Here is a 27,382-nt window from a genome sequence, read left to right as displayed (position 1 = left end):
GCGGTCCGGATCGAGGCGGGCCAGAAGTGCTCCGGCCACCTCACCCTCCGCACCGTCATGTACACCATGCCGGTCGCCTTCCGGCTCCAGCCCCTGAACAAGCCGCGCTACACCGTCCGGCCCCAGTCCGGGATCATCCCCCCTCTCCAGACCCTCACCGTCGACGTCACCTACCACCTCCCGCCCGGCTCGGCGCCGCGGCCCGGAAGGGCGACGTCCGGGCGATCAACCGGCTCCTGGAGAGCGGCGCCGCCGTGAACGGCCTGGACCAGCACGGCTGGACCGCGCTGCACCGGGCCGCGTTCAAGGGCCAAGCCGACGCCGGGAGGACGCTCCTCGACAAGGGCGTGGACGTGGACGCGAGGGACGAGGACGAATACGCGGCGCTGCACTGCACGGCGGAGTCGGGGCAGTTCGACGTGGTGGAGCTGCTGGTGAAGAAGGGGGCCGACGTGGAGGCGAGGACGAACAGGGGCGTGACGGCGCTGCAGGTGGCGGACTCCCTGCAGTACGCCAGGATCATGAGGATCCTCGTCCACGGCGGCGCGCTTAAGGACGGGGGCAGGCAAGGGGGCGGGGTCGCTTGGTTCGCTAAAACGTGGAGCTGAGGGACAAAGAGATCAGCAACGGAGGGTTGAAGATGAAGACGGCGATGAAGAAGAAGCAGGCGAGGGAGAGACCGATGCGGAGCAGCTTCGATGGTCGTCCATGGCGGCGATGGCCGTGTTGGGAGCCTGAACCGCCTCGAGCCGCGCGCGTCCATCGACTGTAAAATCGTTTTCCTCTTTTTTCTTGGGTCGGATAACGATGCGAGATCGTAGGATTTTGTAAAAATTGATGAATGTTCGTCATCCTCGTTGTGCATAGAGATCCGACAAAGGCTTCATTTTGTATGCTTTCAATGTACATCACACAACGTCTCTTGGAGATCTATGGAAAATCTTATGGCTAAATAACATCTAATTCTATTCTTTCGTTCTCCAAAATAAAAATAATAATAATAATAACAGAAATCCATTTATTTTTTTCTCCCGTGTTGTTAAAGATGATGCTGAAAAGCAGCATAATATGCCCGCACTGTCATTGCTGCTGCTAGGTAGTTTTAACAGTGGTGGTTATCCATGTCGCTAGCTTATTTTCTAGAATTAGTTGCTTCTACTCTACACCGAATTGTCATTCGCAGAAACCGATGCGGTTAACTTGTGGTGGGCCTCTCTAATTATTGTCATTGCAGTCACAGAAACCGTTTGATAACTACACATCTAGAAATAGAAAAAGAATAGAAATGCGGTTAACTTGTGGTGGGCCTCTAATTACTGGCTGTGCAGAGCCACATACGTATCGCAACAACTAGATAAATGCAGTCACTGGGGTGCAAAGTTCTTAATTGAAACGGGGAAGAGAAGAATAGAAATTCTTGGGCCTGTTAACTAGCACCTTTAGGATGTTTGTAAAGCATAGTGCTCAATTACCAAACTAGTTAGTAAAACTCATGATAACATAGGTGCTAAATGAGTTCATAACTTACTAAGATTTAATCTACCTCTACGATTCTCTCATCACTCTCTCTCACCATTACTTGATCTCACGCATGCTCGCTCCGCAATCTCACCTTAATTTTGGGTATGAGTTTATATTTATTTAATCAAGTAAAGAAGTGTTTTAACTATAGTAATTGTGTTGGATCACTAGATTTATATTACATAGTTGATTAAATGAATTAATTTAGTTCGAACTATTTTCCATCCAATCTAAATTCAATCTGACCCGCACGTTTAATGAGTCGAACTTAAATATCATAGTTCATCATGCCCTCCGCACCGTGAAGGCATCAGCGTTATTATACGAGATGAAAAGGAAATTGAAAAAATAAAAAAAATTAAGGACGGAGATCAAAATACTTCCTTAACGGCACACCCTTCTGCCCGAATCGGGGCGGTGGCGGGGGCGCGGTGCAGTGCAGTGTAGCCCCATCTCCTCTTTTCTATTTAGCATATGTACTTCAGGAGACGAGAGTTGACGGGGGACTGACCCGAGCCTGACAAGAGACGTACGGAGGGTTGGAAAACAGAATTTTTATAATCCAAGGGGTGTATATATATATATATATGCAACTCAAGCCACCAACTCAGGTATAAAAGAATTCCGATCCGTATTACCAGCTGCTCTGGTCCCATTCGTTCTGGTAACGCAGAACGAAAGAGACCGGATCAGTCCCGTTGTCAACTTAGGTATAAATAAAAGAATTCCGATGGATTACAACTCAGGATTATAAAACTATTTAACCTGGCTTGGCTATGTACGACTCCACGGAATTTTGGATCGCCAACCCAGGGATTATATAAAGTTCTAAAACTTGGCTATATATTGCCAGTCCTCCGGGTAGCTTCGTTCTCTTTCTTCTTACTCTCTCCCTATTCCTTCACTCTCGACAGTGCATTAAGACTACAGTTCATGGTCCTGGTTCAGCCTCCACGAAGGTAGGACCCTTGCGTCGCTCGCATTCCTCCATTTTCTCAGACTTGGTAACTAGGTGAGTTACACCGGGTTACTTATCTGTAGTTGATGTTTGTATGATGATCCAGAAAAATGGCGTCCCACGTTGCTGGATATCCTCACATAGGCCCCAGGAGGGAGCTAAAGTTCGCCCTGGAATCGTTCTGGAATGGAAAGAGCAGTGCGGAGGAGTTGCAAAAAGTTGCGGTTGATCTCAGGACATATATCTGGAAGCAGATGGCCGGTGCCAGCATCGAGTACGTTCCCGGCAACACCTTCTCATACTACGATCAGGTGCTTGACACCACCATGATGCTCGGTGCTGTTCCCACCCGATATGGTTGGAATGGTGGAGAGATTGGATTCGATGTTTACTTCTCGATGGCTAGAGGGAACGCCTCCGTCCCTGCTATGGAAATGGCCAGGTGGTTTGACACCAACTAGTAAGTGGCGCATCTCAGACAAGTATGAATGAATCTTTTTCATTTTATTTTTTGTCTGACGGTTTAATTAACCTATCTATCTCAGACGTTCAGCCAGTACGTTATGCCTGAATTGGGTCCTGATGTCAACTTCTCTTACGCTTCTCGCAAGGCTGTCACCGACTACAGGGAGGCCAAGGAGGTAAACGCTGGTCTTTTATTATTTCCTCGTTCTTGCTGTCACAGCTGCCTGTTCGATTGGGTTATATTCGGCCTGGCCCAGAAATGAATTGTTTGTGTTTTAGTGTCCCGATCCGCATGCAAGCGGAACCGAATACGAATCGAGTCGGGCTATCGGATTTTTGTTTTTTGGTCGGAAGCTTTTTCCTTCCTTTTAACATCCTTTGCATACTCTTAGATCGAGAAAACATCATTCGACTGAGTCAGAGAGATGGTGAAGGGGGATGAATAGGAAGGAAAGTGGGGCCCCAAAACAAGAGAACAAAAGAAAGAGAATAAAGAAATGCTTGAGATGCGACAAAATATTAGGTACGTCTCGTTGGCATATAAGAAGGGCCTCGAGATCGCGACACGTGTCGCGTGTGCCCCAAATTGTCGGGCTAACCTCTCTCCCTCTTCTCTCTCCCCCAAAAAAGAACTCCAGCATCACCCGGCAAACAAGAAGAGACGAACAAAAACAATCGTCTCTATTCCTCTCTGAAACTCGATCGATTTGCCGTTTCGATTCCGATCGCCGGTTTTCTTTGTGTGGGTTTCTGTGCGTTTTCAATCCGACCCATTTTTGGCCGCTTCTGTCTTCACCGGCGCTAGGCACTGGGGCTTCTTGGAGGGGCGTGGGTTCTCCACCTCGTCGTCCCCGCTGCCGGAGACTGCGAATCGGGGGGAGAACTCCGAGAGTGTTGGGATGCTCAGATCGAACTCGCGGTGCCCCTAGCACTGCGTGTGAGTGGACCCCACGCCCTCCGAGACGCTCACCCCGTTGGCAGCCGAGGCGGCGGTGACCGAGGAGTCAGGAGTGGGGGCCTCGTAGTGGCACCGCTTGTGCTCGCCGAGAGCTTGGCCGGTGGGGAAGCTCTTGTGGCAGATCGAGCACTCGTGCACCTTCCCGGACATGCCGGAGGAGGTGGTCGCCGCGAAGGTCGAGGTGGTCGGTTGTTCGTCCACGCCAGCAGCTGGGGAGAGAGAAGAGAAAGAGTGCTGGGAGAGAGGAGAGAGGACGTGCTGCAGGAGGCAGAAGAGAGAGAGCGGGGGCAGCGAGGAGAGAGAGGACAGAAGACAGAAAAGAGTCAGCCTGATAATTTGGGCCCACACGGGAAACGTGTCGCGTTCTTGAGGGGCGCTAAGGATTCTTAATTAAGGAGTATTTTATCTAAAATTATGAGTGGAAAAAAAGGTGTAAGAAATGTTCCGAAAGTTCATTTCAATTCCCCGTGCGATTCTCTCTCCTCCCTCTCTTTTCCGTCTCACTGCTTTCCCAGCCGCCGCCTCCGCCTCCGCTTCGGCCGTCCCTTGGCTGCGACGTCCCCGGCCACCCCACGACCCACCGCCGGATCTGCCTGACCATCCCTTGACTCTCCCCTCTTGCAATTCCCAGCCTCTGCAACGCTCGACGCGTGGCCGCCAACGACGGTCGTCGACGCTCCTGCAGACCATCTACGGCCGCCGCTTGCCTCGCTGGACCTCGATCGTGGCTGATCCGAGGCCAAGCCCAGCCCTAAATTTCGATCGAGCTCCCCCGTCCTCGGCGTTCGTCCTCGTCGACAGCGACGACAAATTCTGACTCTTTTGTTGGTTGTAGTTAATTCTTTGTTTTTCGTGTATCTTTTATCAGCTCGTACATTTTCGTCTTCCTTGTGCCGTCGCATGCATTACTTAAAGCTATCCGTTTTTGAATCTATTTGCTAATTTCCAGCTTGGAGTAGAAACTGTTCCGGTCCTTCTTGGCCCGGTCTCCTATCTGCTGCTATCCAAGCATGCGGAGGGTGTTGACAAGACCTTTTCTCCTCTGTCCCTCCTCGGAAAAGTACTTCCCATCTACAAGTAAGATTTAAATAAATCTCTTCTCTAGTAGTTTTCATTTGCGCATGTTTGGAATGCATTTCCTTACCAATGATGAACCATTCAGGGAAGTCGTGTCCGAACTTAAGGCAGCCGGTGCTTCCTGGTTTCAGTTTGATGAGCCCACCCTTGTGTTGGATCTTGCTTCTCACAAACTGCAAGCTTTCACAGAAGCATACTCGGAACTAGAATCAAGTCTTTCTGGCGTGAATGTTGTCGTCGAAACATATTTTGCTGATGTTCCTGCTGAGGCATATAAAGTTCTTACATCCTTGAAGGGTGTCACTGGTTTTGGATTTGATTTGGTCCGTGGAACACAGACCCTCGATTTAATCAAGGGTGGGTTCCCCACAGGCAAGTATCTCTTTGCTGGAGTTGTTGATGGGAGGAACATCTGGGCTAATGATCTTGCTGGATCGCTCAGTAAGCTCCTTGCCCTCGAGGGCATTGTGGGAAAAGGTATTACTTTCTGCGTATGTTTCTTTTCCAAATAGTGTGTTTTGATGATCTGTTTGTCATTTATCGTTAAGTTGGTATCCGAAATTCCTCATTTATCTGCAGACAAACTTGTGGTCTCCACCTCCTGCTCTCTTTTGCACGTTCCTGTTGACCTAGTTAATGAGACCCAGTTGGATGATGAAATCAAGTCATGGCTTGCATTTGCCGCTCAAAAGGTCGTTGAGGTCAATGCCTTGGCCAAGGCATTGGCTGGACAAAAGGATGAGGTACGGTTTGTTATCTGTTAGGTAGTCTTAACAGTGGTGTTAATCCATATCGTTAGCTTATTTTCTAGAATTAGTTGCTTCTACTCTATTCCGAATTGTCATCGGCAGAAACCAATGTGGTTAACTTGTGGTGGGTCTCTTTAATTACTGGCTGTACAGAGGTACATACATATTGCAACGACTGGGAAAATACAATCACTAGGATGCAAAGTTCTTAATTTAAACTAAGCCTGTTAACTAGCACCTTTAGTGTGTTTTTCAAGCATGATTTTCAACTTCCAAATATTGATTACTAATGTCGTGAGAGGGTATTTCAATGCTGACTGCCAATGGCTCTCTTTTTAGGCATTCTTCTCAGCTAATGCTGCTGCTCAAGCCTCAAGAAAGTCCTCTCCAAGAGTCACAAATGAAGCTGTCCAAAAGGCTGTATGTTCCTCTGCTTAGTTACCCTTCATATTTTATGCATTCCAAAATATCGATTAAAATTATATTATTGGTCTCTTGAAATCTTGATATTCTCGTCTCTCTCAGGCTGCTGCTTTGAGGGGCTCTGATCATAGCCGTGCCACAACTGTGAGTGCTAGATTTGATGCTCAGCAAAAGAAGCTTAATTTGGTCATGCCAGCAGCCACCATTGACTCCATCGCCAAGGAACTCAGAAGTCCACACTCTCAGTACAAGGCCCAAAAGTGAGTAAATTAGATCTTCCTTTTCTAATTAAACAGATGTTGGATATGACATGGGCTGTTATTTTTTTTTTTTTTGTTATGAACCTCGTCATTCTCCTGACTGCACTTCATTATAGGATCTCTGAGGAAGAATACATTAAGGCCATCAAGGAGGAAATTGACAAAGTTGTCAAGCTTCAAGAGGAGCTTGACATAGATGTCTTGGTTTATGGGGAGCCTGAGGTAAGTCTTTGAATCTGGTACTGTAATTAAGACAGATTATGTCAGATAGAGATAGCATTTTATGAGCTATGTTTTCTTTCCTGAACATCTTGATCTGGATGTATCCAATGCAGAGGAACGATATGGTTGAATACTTTGGGGAGCAGTTGTCAGGTTTTGCCCTCACTGTTAATGGGTGGGTGCAATCTTATGGATCTCGTTGTGTGAAACCACCCATCATCTATGGTGATGTGAGCCGCCCCAAGCTATCGTATGTCTTCTGATCCACCGCAGTCCAGAGCATGGCTATTGGCCTTATGAAGGGAATGCTTCCGGGGCCTGTCACCATTCTCAACTGGTCTTTTATCCGAAATGACCAACCTAGGTATAGAAGAACGTGAACTTCATGTGTACATGGGATTGATCAAGCAACATAAACTTTATTTCTCCTTTCAGGACTAGAATAATGAATATTTGTTTCACAGGTCCGATACTTGCTATCAAATTGCCTTGGCCATCAAGGATGAAGTTGAAGATCTCGAGAAGGCAGGGATCAATGTTTTTCAGATCGATGAGCTAGCTTTGAGAGATGGTCTACCACTGAGAAATTCTGAGCAAGCTTTCTACTTGGATTGGGCTGTTCACTCTTTTAGAATCACTAACTGTGGTGTCCAGGATACTACCCAGGTCCCTTCATAGTTCTCTTACTTGTCTTTCTTTCTTTTCCTTAATTTAAATGAGAAGATCCATTTCCCATGTATACTGATTTCACCCGGTGGCTGTTGTTGATTGGCAGATCCACACTCACACGTACTACTCCCAGTTCAACGACTTCCCCCTCTCTATCATTAACATGGATGCTGATGTCATCATGATCGAGAATTGTCGCTTCGATGAGTCAGTTTTCCGTGAGGGAGTCAATTATGGTGCTGGGGCTGGCCCCGGTGTCTATGATTTTCACTCTCCCAGTATACCATCAGCTGAACAGATTGCTGACAGTATCACCAAGAAGCTCGCGAGAAACATAGTGTCGTTTAACCCTGACTACAAATTCAAGACTTGTGAACACGTTGGGGTCAAACGTGCGCTTGAGAACATGGTTGCTTCTGTGGAGCTCCTCCGCACCGAACTTGCCCATGCTATGAAAGAAAAGTCTGAGTAACTCCCGGCTCAAAGGGAGAGTTTCGTGGGGTTGGCCTTCAATGACCCAATCCGCTACTTGATCTGCACCATCTATGCTTGTTGATAAGTAGTTCTGCTTTCCCATATTCTAGCTGCAATTCTCTATTATCCACTAGTGATTATCTACAATACATTTACAAATTCTGAGACTATAGACATTACTAGCGGGCAATTTTGTGCTCGTGTCAATCAACCATCTTTGTGTTTGAGTGATGTTTTGGCAAACCTTTGTTTTGTTCATGAATGACACTAGTTTGATACTTAGCAAAATCTGCAATTATATGCTATTGATGACTTTATCTATCGATTGTTGACCAGCAAAGGCTCTTGCCGATAATCTCTAGCACTATTTGCTGTCAATGACTTCATTGGCGCATTATTGATTTTCTTCAAGTTATCGATGGTAATGTTCATTGATGACATCCATTTTGACCAAATTTTACTTTCATCGACCGAGCTTGCTGCTAGTGCTCATCGATTATAACCAAAAATTGGTCATTAGTGTCGACAAATGCTTACAAGTATTTCTAAAGATTTATCAGTCCAGAAAAGAAATTTCTGTCTTTTGGCATGGAAAAGCAGAATCCTACATCAAGAAACTCTAACGCCATGAAGCCACTGTCGAACTAGGAATTCTTACTGGCTATTGTTGCATCATATATGCATCGGACGACGCCAACCCATCTTGTAAGAGCCAAATAACTTTCGGTAAAACTGTGAGTGCTATTGGTCCAGAGAATGGCTACTGGCTACTCGGACATGAGGGGCTCTGATCATCGCCGTGCCGCAACTGTGAGTGCTAGATTTGATGCTCAGCAAAAGAAGCTTAATTTGGTCATGCCAGCAGCCACCATTGACTCCATCGCCAAGGAACTCAGAAGTCCACACTCTCGGTACAAGACCAAAAAATGAGTAAATTAGATCTTCCTTTTCTAATTAAACAGATGTTGGATATGACGTAGGCTGTTTTTTTTTTTTTTTTTTTTTTTGTTATGAACCTCATCATTCTCCTGACTGCACTTCATTATAGGATCTCTGAGGAAGAATAGATTAAGGCCATCGAGGAGGAAATTGACAAAGTTGTCAAGCTTCAAGAGGAGCTTGAGATAGATGTCCTAGTTTAGGGGGAGCCTGAGGTAAGACAGTCTTTGAATCTAGTACTGTAATTAAGATAGATTATGTCGGATAGATAGATAGCATCTTATGAGCTATGTTTTCTTTTTTGAACATCTGGATCTGGATGTATCCAAAACGGAGGAACAATATGGGTGAATACTTTGGGGAGCAGTTGTCAGATTTTGCTTTCACTTTTAATGGGTGGGTGCAATCTCATGGATCTCGTTGTGTAAAACCACCCATCATCTATGGTGATGTGAGCCGCCCCAAGCTACCCTATGTCTTCTGGTCCACCGCAGTCTAGAGCATGGTAACTAGCCCGATGAAGGGAATGCTTCCAGGGCCTGTCACCATTCTCAACTGGTCCTTTGTCCGAAATGACCAACCCAGGTACAAAAGAACGGGAACTTCATGTGTACATGGGATTGATAAAAATAAAAATAAACTTTATTTCTCCTTTCAGTACTAGAATAATGAGATTTAGTTCACGGGTTTGAAACTTGCTATCAAATTGCCTTGGCCATCAAGGAAGAAGTTGAAGATCTCGAGAAGGCAAGGATCGATGTTTTTCGATGAGATTGAGAGATGGAGCTAGCTTTGAGGGATGGTTTGCCACTGAGAAAGTCTGAGCAAGCTTCCTACTTGGATTGGGCTATCCACTCTTTTAGAATCACTAATTGTGGTGTCAAGGATACTACCTAGGTCCCTTCATAGTTCCCTTACTTGTCTATCTTTCTTTTCCTTTTTTTATGTGGGAAGATCCATTTCCCCACGTAGACGGATTTCATTCTGTTGTTGGCAGATCCACACTCACACGTACTACTCCCAGTTCAACGACTTCCCCCCTCTATCAATCATCAACAAGGATGTTTATGTTGTCACGATTGAGAACTGTTGCTTTGATGAGTCGGTTTTCCATGAGGGAATCAACTATGTTGTTGTGATTGGCCCCGGTGTTGTTGACACCTAAATTTTGGCAACCTAATCATTTATTCATAGAAAAATTAGGGATTAATTCTAACCCCTAAACAAAAATATTAGAATTAAATTGCAAAATATATAGTTTTAGGAGCATTTTTTTTTATTACATTTGCATTGGTCTAGTGATGGATATGTTTGACTTGATGGTGTCCATGTCCAATAATTTTCATTTGAGTTAACATCATCATGTTGTCAAGGGAATACCTTCGGTTGATGTTATATGGATTAGCAAAAATCCTTATTCAGCCTAATGAGGGACCATGAATCTCACCCATGATATGAGGAAAGGGACTGATAAATTGCACATGCGAAGAAGGATAGGAAATTCAAAAAATCGGTTGGATGCTTAGGGGCCGCAATTTTGGTAAGCTAATGGAGGAATTCGTGGGATAAATAATGAGCTATCAGCTGAAGGAAAAAGAAAGCGCGGCATTGAGAGACAAAATGGAGGAAAGAAATCAAGGCATTTGTGGAAAGTGTGGGTTGCTGGAATTTATAAAAGGAGATTAATGAGCTGGTTATAGAATAGTGAAAGAAAATGATAGGATTGTTCCAGCGCTATAAACACCCACCCGGCCATATTCGCAAGAAAAAAAGAGAAAATAATCAAGTTGGCCCAGGAATTGTGAATGGAGATGAGCGAATGTGGACACGTCCAAGGCAATATGAGTAGAAGTAGGAAATGAAACCAAAAGATTCTGAGCGCTAATTTAGAAATAAATTAGAGAGATTCACAATCAATTTTTGGTGATAAATCAAAGCCAAAACTCAGCAATTCCCCAAGAATCATCATTCGGCTCCACGGATCTAGACTTTCCAACAAATACGTGAAAGGCTTTTACTATAAAAAGGAGGTACACACCCTCAGACATCGGGGGTCCACGATCTGGAGAATTCTCCAATTGGTCTATCGTGTTGGCAGTCCTCTGGACGTCCCGTGTTCATCTCGCTTTGTGGACATTGACGACAAGCATAAACCTAAATCAAGCATTTTTTTAGTTTGATTGTGTGAAATTCCATTTCGCTATTTAAATTATTCATTTATTTATTTTTCGTGTTTTCGCTTGCTGTCCAGGTTCAGTCTCCCGGTCATCGTGGGCTTTCACGCCTATTCTACACCAACACCCACAACTTCCGCATGACCAAGATCGATCCCACGAAGCTTTGGTGTTTGTTAATGTCTTGCAGGTTTCCGGGCGAGTTCCAGCAATAATTCTGCAGTTTTATTTGTCTCCGCTACAGCGATACATCAGCCTTCGACGACCTTTGCAGCCTTCAAGCGAGACCCAACAGCAATTCCAACGATCTTTCAGTCCAGCGGACATCTAGTGACGCCAGCAAGCCCAGTCCGAGCCCCGCTGTCGCCCCCATCATTGCGCCTCGCGACAGCCCAATCATGCGAAGCTCTTCATCGACGCTTCAAACAAGTCCTGCACCACCCGCCATAGCATTGCCGGAGGCTCTCTATCAATGACCAGGGGCACCATTGGCGAGCGCAGATTCTCTCACATATCTTCTCTAATATTGTTTGTTTTATTTGAAGGAAATTCTGGGCTTAGTTCAAGGCCACCTTCAGTCAACATAGCAGCAAGGGTGACGTGCACAGAATCATGGAAAATTCAATTAATGCGCGGTCACGTTCACACAAAACAAGAGGCAAAAGCGATGAAAGGATTTAGAGAGCGATGCGCTGAAGCGGTGAAATTTGTCTTCTTCTTGAATAATCCACACGCGAAAAGCAAAAGTTTCTCAAACGATCTTGTCGTCTAGCGAACCCCGGTCTCCATCCGAAACCAGTGAAGTCTCTTGCCACGATTTGGTAGCGGTTCGAGCCCGCTGCCGCTGCCGCCTTCCTGTCGAGCATCATTCACAAGCCGTGACCCGGTCCAATTCCGATCCGGATTACGCGTTTTCGAATCAGGTAACAATATGTATCCAATTCAAATGGAATATTTCATTTCTTAATTCGGATTGGTTGTTATCTAATATGTGATATTAAGCATATCCGATTAGGGCTTATTGATAAAGTTGATTTAATTACTAATTTGATCCGTAAAGATATCGGATCATTTTTTTAATTATCTCAACTTATTATTGATAATTTTTATTTTTTTTTTGGTTTGGAGGAACCGCCTCCACTTTGGTAGAAAGCGTAAACCCCAAAGTGCCTTAAGCGGGAGGACCCACTACCCCCGGTAGCAACTTAAGACGCCAAGTAACTCTGCCAGCCCTCTTGCGTTGCAAGGGCTTCGAACCTCTCCCCTCCCTCGCAGAGGATCACTGAAGCCTACCCAGCGGAGCCACCACGGCCAGTGGTATTATTGGATAATTGCGTTGTCAAAGATTGCGATAATCTTTAATTTGAGCCGTGAGACAACGGATCATTTTTTTGATTAGGTTGAATTCTGAGTAAGTGCCTCATCAAGATTAAGATATCTATTAATCTAAGACGCGAGACGACGGATTATTTTTCAAAATTCTAGATAGAATCCTAATTGATATCTTGAATGTTTTTTCAAAATTCTAGATAGAATTGCTAGCTCTAATAAATAAAAGTGCCAAAAACATTGCTTTAGGATGATTAGATTTCCTTTTCTTTAATTAAAATTGCATGTTTAATTTTTAGCTAATTTTAATTTCGAATTAAAAAGAAAGCACAAAAATATCATGCATGTGTCATGTAAAATTAGGTCATCCTTTGCATGTCATTTAGTTGTTGCATAATTAGGATAATTTAAATGTCTGACATACTAGGATAGTTGTATTAATATTTTCTCATCATTAACTTAGGTCACGTGAGTAACATCGCATGACATATAATTTGCCTATTACATTGCACATTGCATGTTGTGTTAGTATAGGTACATTTTTTACATCATTGCACTACATTGCACATAAATTAGGTTTCATTAAATAAGAGAAAAACCCAAAAAAAAAAAAAAATTGTTTGCTTTGTGCATTTAATTATTTTGATGCAATTTGTTTGATTCATTGAGTGTTTAATAATGAGCACCCATGTGATCACCCTATTGCATGATTAACTTAGGTTAAAATATATTAAGTCTGCCAGCAAAAACATTTTTGAAAATAAAAATAATGGTACCGAAAGGGCATTAGATAAATCTAGTGTAACTAAGTCCCCGTGTCTAAAGTCTCTGGTTCGTATGAGTAAAATAATTCTTCCATTATTTTACTTAGGTGTCTAATTGACCTGCCATAAATTGATTAGTGGCGACTCCTAGATAAAATCCATTTGCATGTTAAAAATTTGAACCTAAGTCGCGAATTGGTATGGGTTTGGGAGAGCCCGAGTTAAATTTAAACTTAGTAGTCCATTAGCCTAATCCTAGGTGGTGCACCTAAAATTTAGGTTGCGACAGGTGTCTATGACATCCTGTCTCCCAGAATACTATTAGCTAAATAGATTGCTGACAGTATCACCAAGAAGCTCGCAAGAAACATAGTGCCATTTAACCCTGACTATAAATTCAAGACTCGTGAACACGCTGGGGTCAAACGTGCGCTCGAGAACATGGTTGCTGTTGTGGAGCTCCTCCGCACCGAAATTGCCCATGCTATGAAAGAAAAGTCTGAGTAACTCCCGGCTCAAAGGGAGAGTTTCGTGGGGTTGGGCTTCAATGACCCAATCTGCTACTTGATATGCACCATCTATGCTCGTTGATAAGCAGTTTTGCTTTCCCATATTCTAGCTGCAATTTGAGTGATGTTTTGACAAACCTTTGTTTTGTTCATAATGATTATAGTCTCGGAATTTGTAATTGTATTGTAGATAATCACTAGTGGATAATAGAGAATTGCAGCTAGAATATGGGAAAGTAGAACCGCTTATCAACGAGCATAGATGGTGCAGATCAAGTAGTAGATTGGGTCATTGAAGCCTAACCCCACGAAACTCTTCCTCTTAACCGGGAGTTACTTAGACTTTTCTTTCATAGCATGGGCAAGTTCGGTACGGAGGAGCTCCACAACAGCAACCATGTTCTCGAGCGCACGTTTGACCCCAACATGTTCACAAGTCTTGAATTTGTAGTCAGGGTTAAATGACACTATGTTTGTTGCAAGCTGCTTGGTGATACTGTCAGCAATCTATTTAGCTGATGGTATACTGGGAGAGTGGAAGTCATAGACACCGGGGCCAACCCCAACACCATAATTGACTCCCTCACGGAAAATTGACTCATCGAAGCGACAGTTCTCGATTGTGATGACATCAGCATCCATGTTAATGATAGAGAGGGGGAAGTCATTGAACTGGGAGTAGTATGTGTGAGTGTGGATCTGCCAATCAACAACAACCACCGAGTGAAATCAGTCTACGTGGGGAACGGATCTTTCCACTTAAAAAAAAGGGAAAAGAAAGAAAAGTAAGGGAATTATGAAGGGACCTCGGTAGTATCCTTGACACCACAGTTAGTGATTCTAAAAGATTTGACAGCCCAATCCAAGTAGGAAGCTTGCTCAGACTTTCTCAGTGGCAGACCATCCCTCAATGCTAGCTCATCAATCTGAAAAACATTGATCCCTACCTTCTCGAGATCTTCGACTTCTTCTTTGATGGCCAAGGCAATTTGGTAGCAAGTTTCAAACCTGTGAACTAAATCTTTATTATTCTAGTCTTGAAAGGAGAAATAAAGTTTATGTCCTTTGATCAATCCCATGTACACATGAAGTTCCCGTTCTTCTATACCTGGGTTGGTCAACAAAGGACCAGTTGAGAATGGTGACAGGCCCTGGAAGCATTCCCTTCATCGGGCTAGTTACCATGCTCTGGACTGCGGTGGACCATAAGACATTGGGTAGCTTGGGGCGGCTCACATCACCATAGATGATGGGTGGTTTTACACAACAAGATCCATGAGATTGCACCCACCCATTAACGGTGAAAGCAAAACTTGACAGCTGCTCCCCAAAGTATTCAACCATATTGTTCATCTATTTTGGATACATCTAGATCCAGATGTTCAAGAAAGAAAACATTGCTCATAAGATGCTATCTATCTATCCAACATAATCTGTCTTAATTACAGTACCAGATTCAAAGACTGTCTTACCTCAGGCTCCCCATAAACAAGGACATCTATTTCAAGCTCCTCTTGAAGCTTGACAACTTTGTCGATTTCCTCCTCGATGGCCTTAATGTATTCTTCCTCAGAGATCCTATAATGAAGTGCAGTCAGGAGAATGATGAGGTTCATAACAAAAAAAATAACAGCCCACGTCATATCCAACATCGTTTAATTAGAAAAGGAAGATCTAATTTAATCACTTTTTAGCCTTGTACCGAGAGTGTGGACTTCTGAGTTCCTTGGCGATGGAGTCAATGGTGGTTGCTGGCATGACCAAATTAAGCTTCCTTTGCTGAGCATCAAATCTAGCACTCATAGTTGCGGCACGGCGATGATCAAAGCCCCTCATGTCCGAGTAGCTAATAGCCATGCTCTGGACCAATAGCCATGAAGGAAATGCTTCCGGAGAAAAAAAAAAGAACAGAAACGTGTTTGGTAAAAATTTTGTTCTTAGGAACAAAAAATCTATTTTTTTGTTCCCGGGAACAAATTTGGAATAGAAACAAGAAGTAGAAAAAAAGCAACTTCTTGTTCTCGGGAACAATTCCGAAAAATAATTTTTCTCTCTCTTCTTTTTTCTTCTTCTCTTTTCTTTCCTTATTCTTCCTTTTGGCCGATTGCCGGCCTCGGTCATGGCCAGCGACCGACCGACGAGGGCTAGCGACCTCGCTGGAGTGTCGCCGGCCCCAGGCAACGCCGAGCCTCGTTGTGGCTGGACAAGGCTCAGCTTCGCTAGGCCAGGGTGAGGCCGACCTCGCGCCGCCTGGGCGAGGTCAAGCCTTGCGGTGGCATGGCGAGGCTCCGGCAAGCTCGCCGAACCTCGCCCAGCCGTTTGCCGGCAATCGCCATGGCCAATGACCAACTACAAAGGAGGAAGAAGGAAAAAAAAAAAAAAAAAAATATAATAAAAATATTGAAAAATTAAAAGAAACAACAAAATTATACAAGTTTACCAAATGTATTTCTATTTTTAAAATATAATTTTTTTGCAGTTACCAAGCGCATTCTTATATTTAGAAATTATTTGCAGGAACAAAAATAGAAAAAACTAATTCTATTCGAAAATTGTTCCTCCGAATAGGATGATTACCAAACGCATCTTGAAGATTTGAGGGACCGTTAGGACCTCATCAAATGAACAAGACAAACGGCATCGTTTGGTCAGTTTGAGGAGGGCCTTTTGTCTATGTTATTGTCTCCTCTCGAAGTCTACCACGAACGCTAGATGCTTTCGGTTATTCCCCTTCCATATGTTGTTAGCATCGAACCTGGTGACCATTTCCCTAGAAAAATAAAAAAGCAATCTAATGGCCAACAATAATAATAATATAAAGGAATTGTGTGCGTGGAGGAGTAATTTCCAAGTGTATTTACAGTTAAATAATTGTTAAGAAACTTTGTTTAACACCTAGGCCCCACCTTTGTTTTGTCCTCGGTCTCTCTTGTGATCGTTGCCCAATGACTTCACTTCATTTTCTCCGCAAGTATTGGGGCATCTGCAATAATCTTATTTACCCCCAAAAGAAAAGGGAAATATTTTGAAATATATATGCCTAAACGAGTTGAGCAAACTATGATTGATCCCCCCAAAAAAAAAAAAAAAAAACTGTGTAAAACGACTCATACGGCGATTCTCAAACGTCCTGCACTTTTTTGCCAGTGAAATGCAAAAACAAAATGAAGAAAAGAGAGAAGAAAGTATTAACTTTACCCCAAAATAATAATACACGCAGTTTTCAAAGGATTTTGCAAAATTAATTTAGTTGTTGGGTAGTATCCGGATCAATTTTGCGCATTCAACACATTTACTTAGTCGAGCTATTTAAAGGACATGCTCTCGTTGTTTCAACTTGATGTGTTTAAGATTTTACTCTTGAGTGCTCCTAAAAATACTTAAATCTAAGTTCAGAAGGAAAAGAGTAAACTTTCTTATCATCTAAGCTACACATGTTGTTGGTAAATGCATGATTGTTACTTCTTCTTTTTTTGGGTTGGTATGCAATTATTACTTGATGGACAAAAATATATACTATGAAGTTTTCCCATCAAGACCGAACTAAATCATTTTTAAGCAAAGATGGCCAAATGTAATTTCTTATGAAATACCGAAGGTGTAGCATAAATTACTTCCCCATTGATAGCTAGCCATGAGATTTTTTTGTTTAGAGTATGCTTAATTCACATTAATTTAATATATGAAATAGTACACTTTTATATGATAATAACACTCGTCATTTTCTTCGTAGACTTGGCCATTCTAGTGCAAATTTGACTGTTGTGCATGGTGTATTAGGTAAAGCTAAAAGAAAGATACCCTCCAAAGTGATATCATTCTTGCATCATCCAAAGAAAAACCGCTTCACAAACAAATAAAAAGGTTCATTCCTATCACATTTCAAATAATTGAATGAGTCAACTCCTAGTGCATGTTTGATCTTCAGTGTTCTATCCTCTAGATTGAATGACATGTAAGAAACTTTGGAGTTAACCACTCCTCAGTCCTCCATGTACTTAGACTATGAAAATGAAACTAGCTCTAATCGTGGCCAAAAGGGGAGGGGAAAAACCTAAAAAATTCTGGCCCCCACACAAGGATGTTCAACATAGACAAGACCATTGTTATGCTAACCTCTTGTTCTTTGCGGAATTAGTTTGCTAACAAGAAACCCATTATTGTACTAAAAACAAATTAAGAGAATCTAACCCCTATATGCCCACTCTGCTTCCAAAGAAGATCCTTTAAACGCCCACATCATAGTATACTTTAAAAAAAAAAACGCAAAAGAAAAGAAAAAAGAAAAAAGAGAGAGAAGAGACGAGCACTTTTCTCATTAATATGCAATTTTCAATTGCTATGGTGAAAATGACTTCTCAATTTTCAATTTTCAACCAAGGTTTTCTCCCTTCTTTAACTTTTACTCAGGTCTGTCTTTAGGGAGTCGAGACGCCGAATGGAACCAGCCCGCATCGAATTCTACGCCACCAAGTGGCGCTCTCCCATTCGCGCCGGCCTCCCCTCCCTCCCTCGCTCGCATTAAACCCACCCTCCCCTCCTCATACTTCGACACTTCCTTAATTAATCCTCTCTTTCCCCTCCTTAATCCCCTAATTAAAAGAAAGAGAAGAGAAGAGAAGAGAAGAGAGAAAAACACGCGCAAAAAGCGAAGGCATTCGGACGTAAAGATTCGACCCATGGACCGGCTCATAGGCTTGGAGCCGTCGAACGTCGTGGCGGTCCGGATCGAGCCGGGCCAGAAGTGCTCCGGCCACCTCACCCTCCGCAACGTCATGTACACCATGCCGGTCGCCTTCCGGCTCCAGCCCCTGAACAAGCCCCGCTACACCGTCCGGCCGCAGTCCGGCATCATCCCCCCTCTCCAGACCCTCACCGTCGAGGTCACCTACCACCTCCCGCCCGGCTCGGCGCTCCCCGCCTCGTTCCCGCGCTGCGAGGACTCGTTCCAGCTCCACAGCGTCGTCGTCCCCGGCGCCGCCGTCAAGGACCCGAGCTCCACCCTCGACTCCGTCCCCAGCGACTGGTTCACCACCAGGAAGAAGCAGGTCTTCATCGACAGCGGGGTGAAGGTGATGTTCGTGGGTTCGCCGGTGCTGGTGCGGCTCGTGAAGGAAGGTTCGATGGACGAGGTGAGGGAGGTGCTCGAGCGGAGCGACCCGTCGTGGGGTGCGGCCGACGCGGCAGACGAGCAGGACCAGACGCTGCTCCACCTCGCCATCGCCCAGGCGAGGCCCGACCTCGTGCAGCTGCTGCTAGAGTTCGGGGCGGACGTCGAGGCCCGGGGCGGCTACGGATCGTCGCCGCTCGAGGCGGCGGCGGCAGCCGGGGAGGCGCTGATCGCGGAGCTGCTGCTGGCGCGGCGGGCGAGGACGGAGCGGTCGGAAACCTCCACGTACGGCGCGATCCACCTTGCCGCCGGGGGCGGCCACATGGATGTCCTGCGGCTGCTGCTGTTGAAAGGGGCCGACCCGGACTCCCCGGCGAGGGACGGCAGCACGGCGCTCCACCTCGCCGTGGAGGAGCGGCGGAGGGACTGCGCGAGGCTGCTGCTCGCGAACGGCGCGAGGACCGACGTGCGGAGCACCGGCGACGGAGAGACGCCGCTGCACGCGGCGGCGCGCCTCGGCGACGAGCAGATGGTGAAGCTCCTCCTGCAGAAGGGGGCGAACAAGGACGTCCGGAGCCGGCACGGCAAGACGGCCTACGACGTGGCGGTGGAGCACGGCCATGCGCGGCTCTTCGACGACCTCAAGCTCGGCGACAGGCTCTGCGCCGCGGCCCGGGAGGGCGACGCCCGGGCGATCAACCGGCTCCTGGAGAGCGGAGCCGCCGTGAACGGCCGGGACCAGCACGGCTGGACCGCGCTGCACCGGGCGGCGTTCAAGGGCCGGACCGACGCCGTGAGGACGCTCCTCGACAAGGGCGTGGACGTGGACGCGAGGGACGAGGACGGCTACACGGCGCTGCACTGCGGGGCGGAGTCGGGGCAGTTCGACGTGGCGGAGCTGCTGGTGAAGAAGGGGGCCGACGTGGAGGCGAGGACGAACAAGGGCGTGACGGCGCTGCAGGTGGCGGAGTCCCTGCAGTACGCCGGGATCATGAGGATCCTCGTCCACGGCGGCGCGCTCAAGGACGGGGCCAGGCAGGTGGGAGGGGTCGCTCGGTTCGCGAAAACGATGGAGCTGAGGGACGAAGAGATCGGCAACGGAGGGTTGAAGATGAAGACGACGATGAAGAAGAAGAAGAAGCAGGCGAGGGAGAGACCGATGCGGAGCAGCTTCGACCGGTCGTCCATGGCCGCGATGGCCGTGTCGGGAGCCTGAACCGGCTCGAGCTGCGCGCGTCCATCGACTGTAAAATCGTTTTCCTCTTTTTTCTAGGGTCGGATAATGATGCGATGAGAGGATCCGTAGGATTTTGTAAAAATTGATGAATGTCTATCATCCTCGTTATGCATAGGGACCCGAAGAAAGCTTCATTTTGTATGCTTTCGGTGTATATCAAACATTGTCTCGGATATTTACGGAAAATTAAACGATTTAGCGGTCATTAATTTTCTGAGAAACGATTTATGTCGCGAGTTCTTTTCGAGTAAGATTAAGTTACTTATAAATAAATAAGTACTCTTACTTTTAATGAGTGCGTTCAGTTCATGATACGCCACAAAAGAAAAGAGGAAAAAGAAGTAAGAAGGACGAGGAGTTTTGATTAGAGGATCTGCAAGCAGAATTTCGCCTGCAGCTGCAATGTAAAAACGGCATTCAAATGTTTTTTTTTTTCTCAATAACAAGCAACTGAGTAAATTTTAAGTTATGAAATTCCTTAATAATCTTTTGTTGTTTCTTTTCTCTATTAACGGGTAATATTTCTCTTCTAGCTAACTTTTCTTTTTCTTTTTTTTCAACCATGGCCACATCAATTTACATAGTTAAATGCATAATTACATCGTTATGGAAATTAAAACACGTATAATTACATCGTTACGGAAATTAAAACACTTAGATCTTATCTTTAATGATGTATAATTCACAAGCGTACAAGGTAATTTTACTTGTTTATATTAGGTATACATGCATCCCGGCAATTTATACAGAAAAGAACATTGACACACAACATAAAAGCCCACCTATCTTGCAGATTGATTTTGCTAGTCAAAAATATACACTGGATGAAGAAAAAGAAAAGTGACAAGTAATGTGATTCTGAAATGAATGTCTTATGATTTTTTCAAAGAATGTTTCGCAATGGAGAAACTACAAGTATTATAATTCTAAAATGAATGTCTTAGTCTTCATTTAAACAGTGTTGCATCCAAAACTCGTTGCCGGACAGGGTAGCCACGATGGCTGTAGAAACTCTTACTAGGGTCGAGATAACAGAGTTTTACGAAATAACAGCTATTGGGTGAAATAATGAGATTTACCCAATTTCTCATTCTATAGTATAGAATTACCTAACTTGCATGGTACATGAACAAAAACTAAATATGTGAGCAAATGCTGATTCACTTGAGGCCCAAACTTACGCTTTCAAGTGAAACGCAAGCCCACGACAAGAAGAAGAGCTAAAATGAGCCCATGCTACTTAACTAGTGGAGTGTGAAATTGGAACTTTATAAGAATTGAATAGATCCAATCCAAGTCTAGTCCAAATTTCGTAGGCCGTCCACTGAAAAGTTCCAATCGTGCAAAAGATCTTTTAATGTAAAAAACTTCGCTCTCATTATTCTACCAAACCCTATCTTCCGCATCTTTTAATCTCCGTGTTTTTTCGTGAGTAATTACTACCTAACAGACCTTAGAGTTGTCGGGTGCCATCTTGCTAACCACGTCCCATGATTGCCTTCTGGTCTCCATCACAATCATCTTCATTCTCCGGTCCCTAAATAGGCTCTTTCTCTCTCATGGCAATGGCCGCAATAGTGCTGCCATTCCTCCTTTGTCTCCATCCCTCCTAATGCTATGACGCTACTACAAATCTCTACATCTTCCTCTTTGGACTCATGGCACTGTTGTCCCCAAATCTCAAGCCCGAATGATGCCAACGAAATTGCCATTATGACAGCAATGCTCCCCATATATGCGGGTAAAGAGAGAGAAAGATGGTGGAGATTGCATCATGACTACGACAAGGAGACGAACTAGGTTAAGTCAAGAGATATGAGATGCCCTTTTAATGCAGTCGCTCCATTACCAAGTCTATTGTCACGAAAGAAGGGACAAATCGAAAGTAAACGCATTCCCGTTTCATTTGGCCGGAAGAAATTACTAAACTCATTAGGACCGATTTCCAAAAACCGGTTTAAGGATCCACATATTATTTCTTTATTGAAAACCGGACACGCCGTTCGATGAACCGATTTTGTGAAACGGTGTCGGCGAGCCCACCGTGACTCGCTGGACGTACCTGCGGCGGACTACGATCTCACATCGGAATCTGGCCCGTCCTCACGATCTGGTTCATTAAAATATGGCGGGGCCCCGCCCAACCGTACCCAATCATACCATGTGGATCTCGGCGTCCCACCTGCACTTGCCCGCACCATGTCTCGCGCACTCCCGTCTCCTTTATCTCTCATTTCCAGCTTAAAAGGCGATTTAAAAGAACAATTTTAATTTAGCAAAGAAGAAGATTAAAAAATGACTAAAGAGGGAGTCCAAAATACAAGGCTGCTCCTTTTGATGATTGGACATGCGAGCAAATCGCCATGCGGTTCAGTGTCTTAGCGGTGGGCGGGTCCCACTCCCTACATCTTCACCAACCCCGCCACCTCTTAAACCAACCCCTGCCATTCCTCGTCCACCGGAGGGCGAATCGGGTAATTCACTGAGGCTTGGGAGCAATATGAAACAGCGTCGCGTGTGTAATGTAATCGCCCCAGCCGTAGTGCAAATGAAGTGGAACCCCACGACCAATCCCTCACCAACTCTCAGCCACCAACTTTTCATTTTCTTTCCCCTCATTTCTTCATTTCCTGTACATATATTTGTTTATTATTATTATTTTTTTATCTTCGTTTCTTTTTCGGCCTTTCATTTTCAGGTAATTTTCAACCCCATGTGCAAGCGCCAGTGCAGCGCGTGGCTTACGTTTTTTGGTAGACTCGCGACAAGGCACTTACCGACTTTCCAAGTCGTAGTGCTCGAAAGACCATCACCGAACACCGCTTTTCTCCGATCTGGATCTTGAGCAGGCGCCATGCGCCGCACGGTTGCCACAGCGCTCCTTAAAATTCGTGATCAGAGTGGGAGAGAAAATATTTAAAAACTATAAATACTTTGGGATAAAGAGATTTTTCCAAATATTTTAGTATTTGACAAATCATAACTTCAAAGTGTATTGAAAAATGACTTTGACGTAAATATCGTTTGATAAACCATACATTTGTAAAGGGTTTTGTGTTGGAAATTACATGACAAGCCGGGTGATAAAGAAAAAAAGAAAAGGAAATATACACGATTACATTCCAACTACATTCCTATCAATTAATAGATAACCATAATCGGTATCTCCCATCATATTTCCAACACTCCCTATGTCGAGGACACCTATGCTCAGAAGGTGTGCATGTTGTCTTTGGCATAATAGCTTGGTAAATATGTCTGCAGGATCCACTCCCAATTCCTCTTGTTGTGATAATCCCTTCTCAAATCTTGTCTCGAGTAAATTGACAATCTACCTCTATATACTTGGTTCTCTCATGAAAAACTGGATTTGCCGCTAATTTAAGTGACATCATTGTCATAGACTAATTCGCTCGCTCCATCTACTTGTACTCCAAGGTCTAAGAGCAATCCACATATCCAGACTATTTCATAAACAGTTCAGTAATGGATGAAGACGAGCTCATATCATATTCATGTGTCGTTACTTTTGCATTATGTTTAATTGGTATAGCAGCCGGTTTGCATCCTGATAACCCTGCTTTTGAAACTATATCCAAAATGAACTTTCGTTGGCTGAGATTGATTCATTTATCAAAACGAGCTATTTCAATCCTGAGGAAATATTTGGGAGGCCCATTAATCCTTGATGTGAAAAACAGAATGCAGGTATTTCTTGAACTTGGTAATAGCCAACTCACTATTTCCCATAATAAGGATGTCATCAACATATATTAACAAGTAAATTGATGAAGTACCTTTACTCCATGTGAATAAGGCATGATCATGCTTGGAATGCTGGAATCCTGCGCTAATTAGTTCAGTGGTGAACTTGGCATACCACTTTTTGGAGGTCTGCTTAAGTCCATACAAGGATTTGCGAAGACGACACACACGAGACTCCCCTTATCTGCGTAAACCCTCTGGAAGCTCCATATAGATTTTTTCATCCAAGTCCCCATGTAAGAAGGCATTATTGACATCCATTTGATGTAATTGCCAATTGCGAAAGGCAACAACATATAGAAAAGAACAAACAGTAACTTCCTTAGCTACAAGGGAGAAGGTATCATGATAATCGAAATCTTCCCGTTGCATGAATCCTTTTGCAACTAACTTGGCCTTGTGTCTTTCAATGGAATCATCTGCCTTGAATTTAATTCTATAAACCCATTTGCAGCCAATGGGCTTTCAATGTGGAGGTAGTGTAATAATGTCTTATGTATAATTTTCAGTAAGCGCCGTTAGTTCAACCTCCATAACATCTTGCTATCTAAGATCATGTGCCACCTCGTAATAAGAAGATGGTTCCTGTTCTTTAAAAATTCAACTAAGGCAACACATGTGTTTTGGTTACAGCTGACTAAATGAAACATATGAAGACACGAGTGTATGTGGACAATCCAATGTAGGGCATATGTAGTCCTTTGTCCAAGTGGGTGGTTGGGTATGTCTCCTAGAATGTCGAGGTTGCTCAATTCTTGTTTCTTGAGGAATAGCAGGTGAGGGTTCATATGAAGAAGCCTGTGATTGTTGTGGCGAAAAAATCATTGAAGATCCAAACGAACTATCTCTCTCATCTGAAAGAATGAGTGATCCACTTGCTTGATGTGATAAGTCCGTTGTGACTAGCACAGGGTGTTCTGGTGCAACAATTGCAAACTGAGGCTCCACAGATAGATCCTCTTCTGACAGAGATGGACGGTGATTTGAAGTTGAGGGAGAGGATGAAGGTGCATTTTCTTGAAACGGGAATATGTCAACTTGAAAAAACACATCTCTGCTCTTAAAGAAATGCCCTGTAGAAATCTCCATGACTCTATAACCTTTCTGTAGAGGGGGATATCCCATAAAGACGCATGGAATGGCGCGAGGATCCATTTTATCTCGAGGGCTCACGGTTATTGCATAACACAAGCAACCAAATACCCTGAGATGATCAATTTGTGGCTGTCTTCCATAAAGCAATTAGAAAGAAGTTCACCCGTTAATGATCTGAGTCGGCATGCAATTAATTAAATAGGCTGCCGTGACTACATAATCTCCCCAAAAGTTTTCAGGAATCAAAGCTTGGGATTTAAGAGCACGGGCGACTTCTAAGAGGTGCCGATGCTTGCGCTCGACAACCCCATTTTGCTTGGGAGTATAGGTGCAAGAACTTTCATGAATTATTCCCCCAGATGACAAAAAAGACACACACATTGTAGTATAGAACTCGCATCCATTATCCGTGCGAATTCGTTGAACATATTTGCTTAATTGATTTATAATGAGAGAGAGAAACTTTGACAGATTTGAAAAGGTTTGACCCTTGGATTGCATAAGAAAAACCCAAGTGGCGCGAATATAATCATCAACAATAGTAAGAATCGTGATCCATCACGATGTGGTGTGTGGTAAAGACCCCAAATATCGATATGAAATAAAGAGAAAGCATTGGTGGTTCGAGATGTGCTAGTTGGAAAGTGTCTCCGAGAATGTTTAGCTAGAGGGCAAATAGGACATTTTGGATAAAGGAAATGTGCACTATGACCCAAACGTTGATGAGAAATCGGATTTTTATTACTGATAATAGCATTACAAGAAGTGCCTTCATTCAATAAATCGAAATCTTTTGGGAAACCGGTCCAAAAATAAAGTCCTTGAGCAACACTCCCCAAGCCCATCAGTCTACCAGTCGAAAAGTCCTAAAAGAAGCAATTATTTAAATTGAATATGGCATGACAGGAATTATCTTCGCAAGTTTTTGAAACAGATAAAAGATTGAACTCAAATTCTAGAATATGGAGGACATTTTTTAGGAAAATATTGGAACTAAGATCATTAGTGATATTTCCATTTGGAAGATGGACGGAATATAAATGTGGACTCTTCTGAATATGGGAAAATAATTTTTTTCATTGCAAATTATGTGATCACTGACACCCGAATCAATTGTTCATGCATCGACGGATATTGAGTTTTTCTTGGAAATGAGAGTACCTGAAAAACTTGCAGCTTTGTCATTTGTGGTTAACCGATCCAAGGCCCTCATGATATTCTAGTATTGATCTTGGGCAATTGGTTGATGCATCCCATACTGAAACTTGATAAGCATAAAATTCTTTTTCTTTAGCAATATAAATAGAGTAATGTAATTGTACAATATACACATAAATATAGATTACAATTTCTTTCATCTCATAAATTGGAGGAAATTGTAATATATATTTATGTGTATATTGTACAATTACATTGCTAGAGAAAAAAAAAAGGAAAAAGAACTTATCAAGTTTCTGCACTAAGAACTGATGGGATGCACCAACCAATTACCCAAGATTAGTACTGAAATATCATGAGGGCTCTGGATTGGTTAACCACAAATGACAAACCTCGAGGTGGCCAAAGAGCAACTTGAGGGACTTGAGACAATGCTCCGTCAGCATCAGGCAATGAGAGAAAGGGAGAAAGAAATGCGATTTTTGCTGAGCTTGAACGAAACATACTCACTTCAGGTCACAAATCTTGACAATGGAGCCAATGTCGTTGCTCAGCCAGATCTACTAGCTAGCCGTCCAAGAGGAAAGCTAGAGGTTGGTGATGGTCGAGCACATGAAGGCGAGTGATGGCGTCGCTCTTGCAGCCCTCACAGCAGGATCCAGCTCACAGCTCGGAGTCCATAGAGGATTTGCAGGCGCTAGGGGTCTTAGCATAGGAAGTTCCAGCTATTGCTCAGTAGCCATGGAGGACTTGCAAGACGAGCGGCAACCGTGAGAAGTGAAGGAGGCAACCCTAAGCAAACGGACAGCCGCGATTAGAAGGGGCCATCCGACAGTCCAAACTTGCCCATCGGTTTACTTGGATCCAACGGTCCAAACACGCCCGAATCCAACGCTTATTATTTAACCAAGACAACACCTATTTGAAGGACATCCAATGGATCACGAAATGCCACATCATCACATAAATCAGGTGGAAAAAATTCAAAAAATAAAGGAAAATATTGTGAATATTACAAACACCCACATTATACATTGTTAATTTTAAAAATAAAGTGAAATTTGATAAAGTTACGCTGCCAACTAACCGGTGGACAGCCTTATTTGAGGTCATGCCATCCAAACAGACATCATTTGGGTCGTGCAGCCTCGGGTGGCGTTGCTTGGGTCGCGTGACCTCGATGATGTTGCCTGGGTCTCACAAACCCAAACGACATTGCTTGAGGTTGGTTAATGAAATATAAGTTATTCTAAAAAATATTTTCTACTAATGAAAAAACATCTTCAAGAATGGGTTTTGCTTTTTGAAAAGCTTTTTGATCCTCTTTACCAAACACTTTCTTTCACTAAACACCTACTTGTTTTTTTATTCTTTTATTTTTTAAAATTGGATTTTAAAAATTCTTTTTCCTTTTTTTTCGGTCGGTCATCGACTATAGGCAAGCTTGAGTCGAGGCCAAGACCTTGGCAACATCTATTGGTGAGGGTCATCTATGATTGGTTGCCAATTATCACCGTGAAGAAGAA

General features: G+C 43.9%; 2 protein-coding genes and 2 pseudogenes across 2 annotated transcripts; 3 read left to right on the top strand and 1 right to left on the bottom strand.

Annotated features, from left to right (window-relative positions):
- Positions 1–2,585: 2,585 nt before the first annotated feature.
- Positions 2,586–8,097, top strand: LOC104425290 (5-methyltetrahydropteroyltriglutamate--homocysteine methyltransferase). The gene is given in 11 exon segments (XM_010037941.2): positions 2,586–2,939; positions 3,033–3,120; positions 4,852–4,979; positions 5,065–5,456; positions 5,559–5,722; positions 6,068–6,148; positions 6,254–6,411; positions 6,528–6,633; positions 6,747–6,997; positions 7,098–7,299; positions 7,409–8,097. Coding segments are annotated over 11 exon segments (2,286 nt in total). The 5' UTR covers positions 2,586–2,589; the 3' UTR covers positions 7,775–8,097.
- Positions 8,098–8,532: 435 nt separating this feature from the next.
- On the top strand, positions 8,533–13,600 carry LOC120289802 (annotated as a pseudogene).
- A 224-nt stretch (positions 13,601–13,824) lies between these two features.
- LOC108955986 lies at positions 13,825–15,348 on the bottom strand (annotated as a pseudogene).
- Positions 15,349–18,165: 2,817 nt separating this feature from the next.
- LOC104427388 (protein VAPYRIN-like) lies at positions 18,166–19,949 on the top strand. Its single transcript, XM_010040486.3, has one exon. The coding sequence runs from the start codon at positions 18,171–18,173 to the stop codon at positions 19,815–19,817; it is 1,647 nt and encodes a 548-aa protein (XP_010038788.2). The 5' UTR covers positions 18,166–18,170; the 3' UTR covers positions 19,818–19,949.
- Positions 19,950–27,382: the final 7,433 nt, after the last annotated feature.

Source organism: Eucalyptus grandis, chromosome 11 (genome assembly GCF_016545825.1).
Source record: "Eucalyptus grandis isolate ANBG69807.140 chromosome 11, ASM1654582v1, whole genome shotgun sequence".
NCBI classification, from domain to species: Eukaryota; Viridiplantae; Streptophyta; class Magnoliopsida; order Myrtales; family Myrtaceae; genus Eucalyptus; species Eucalyptus grandis.
The sequence above is the reverse complement of the archived record's forward strand: the minus strand, read 5'-3'. Positions and strand labels throughout refer to the sequence as shown.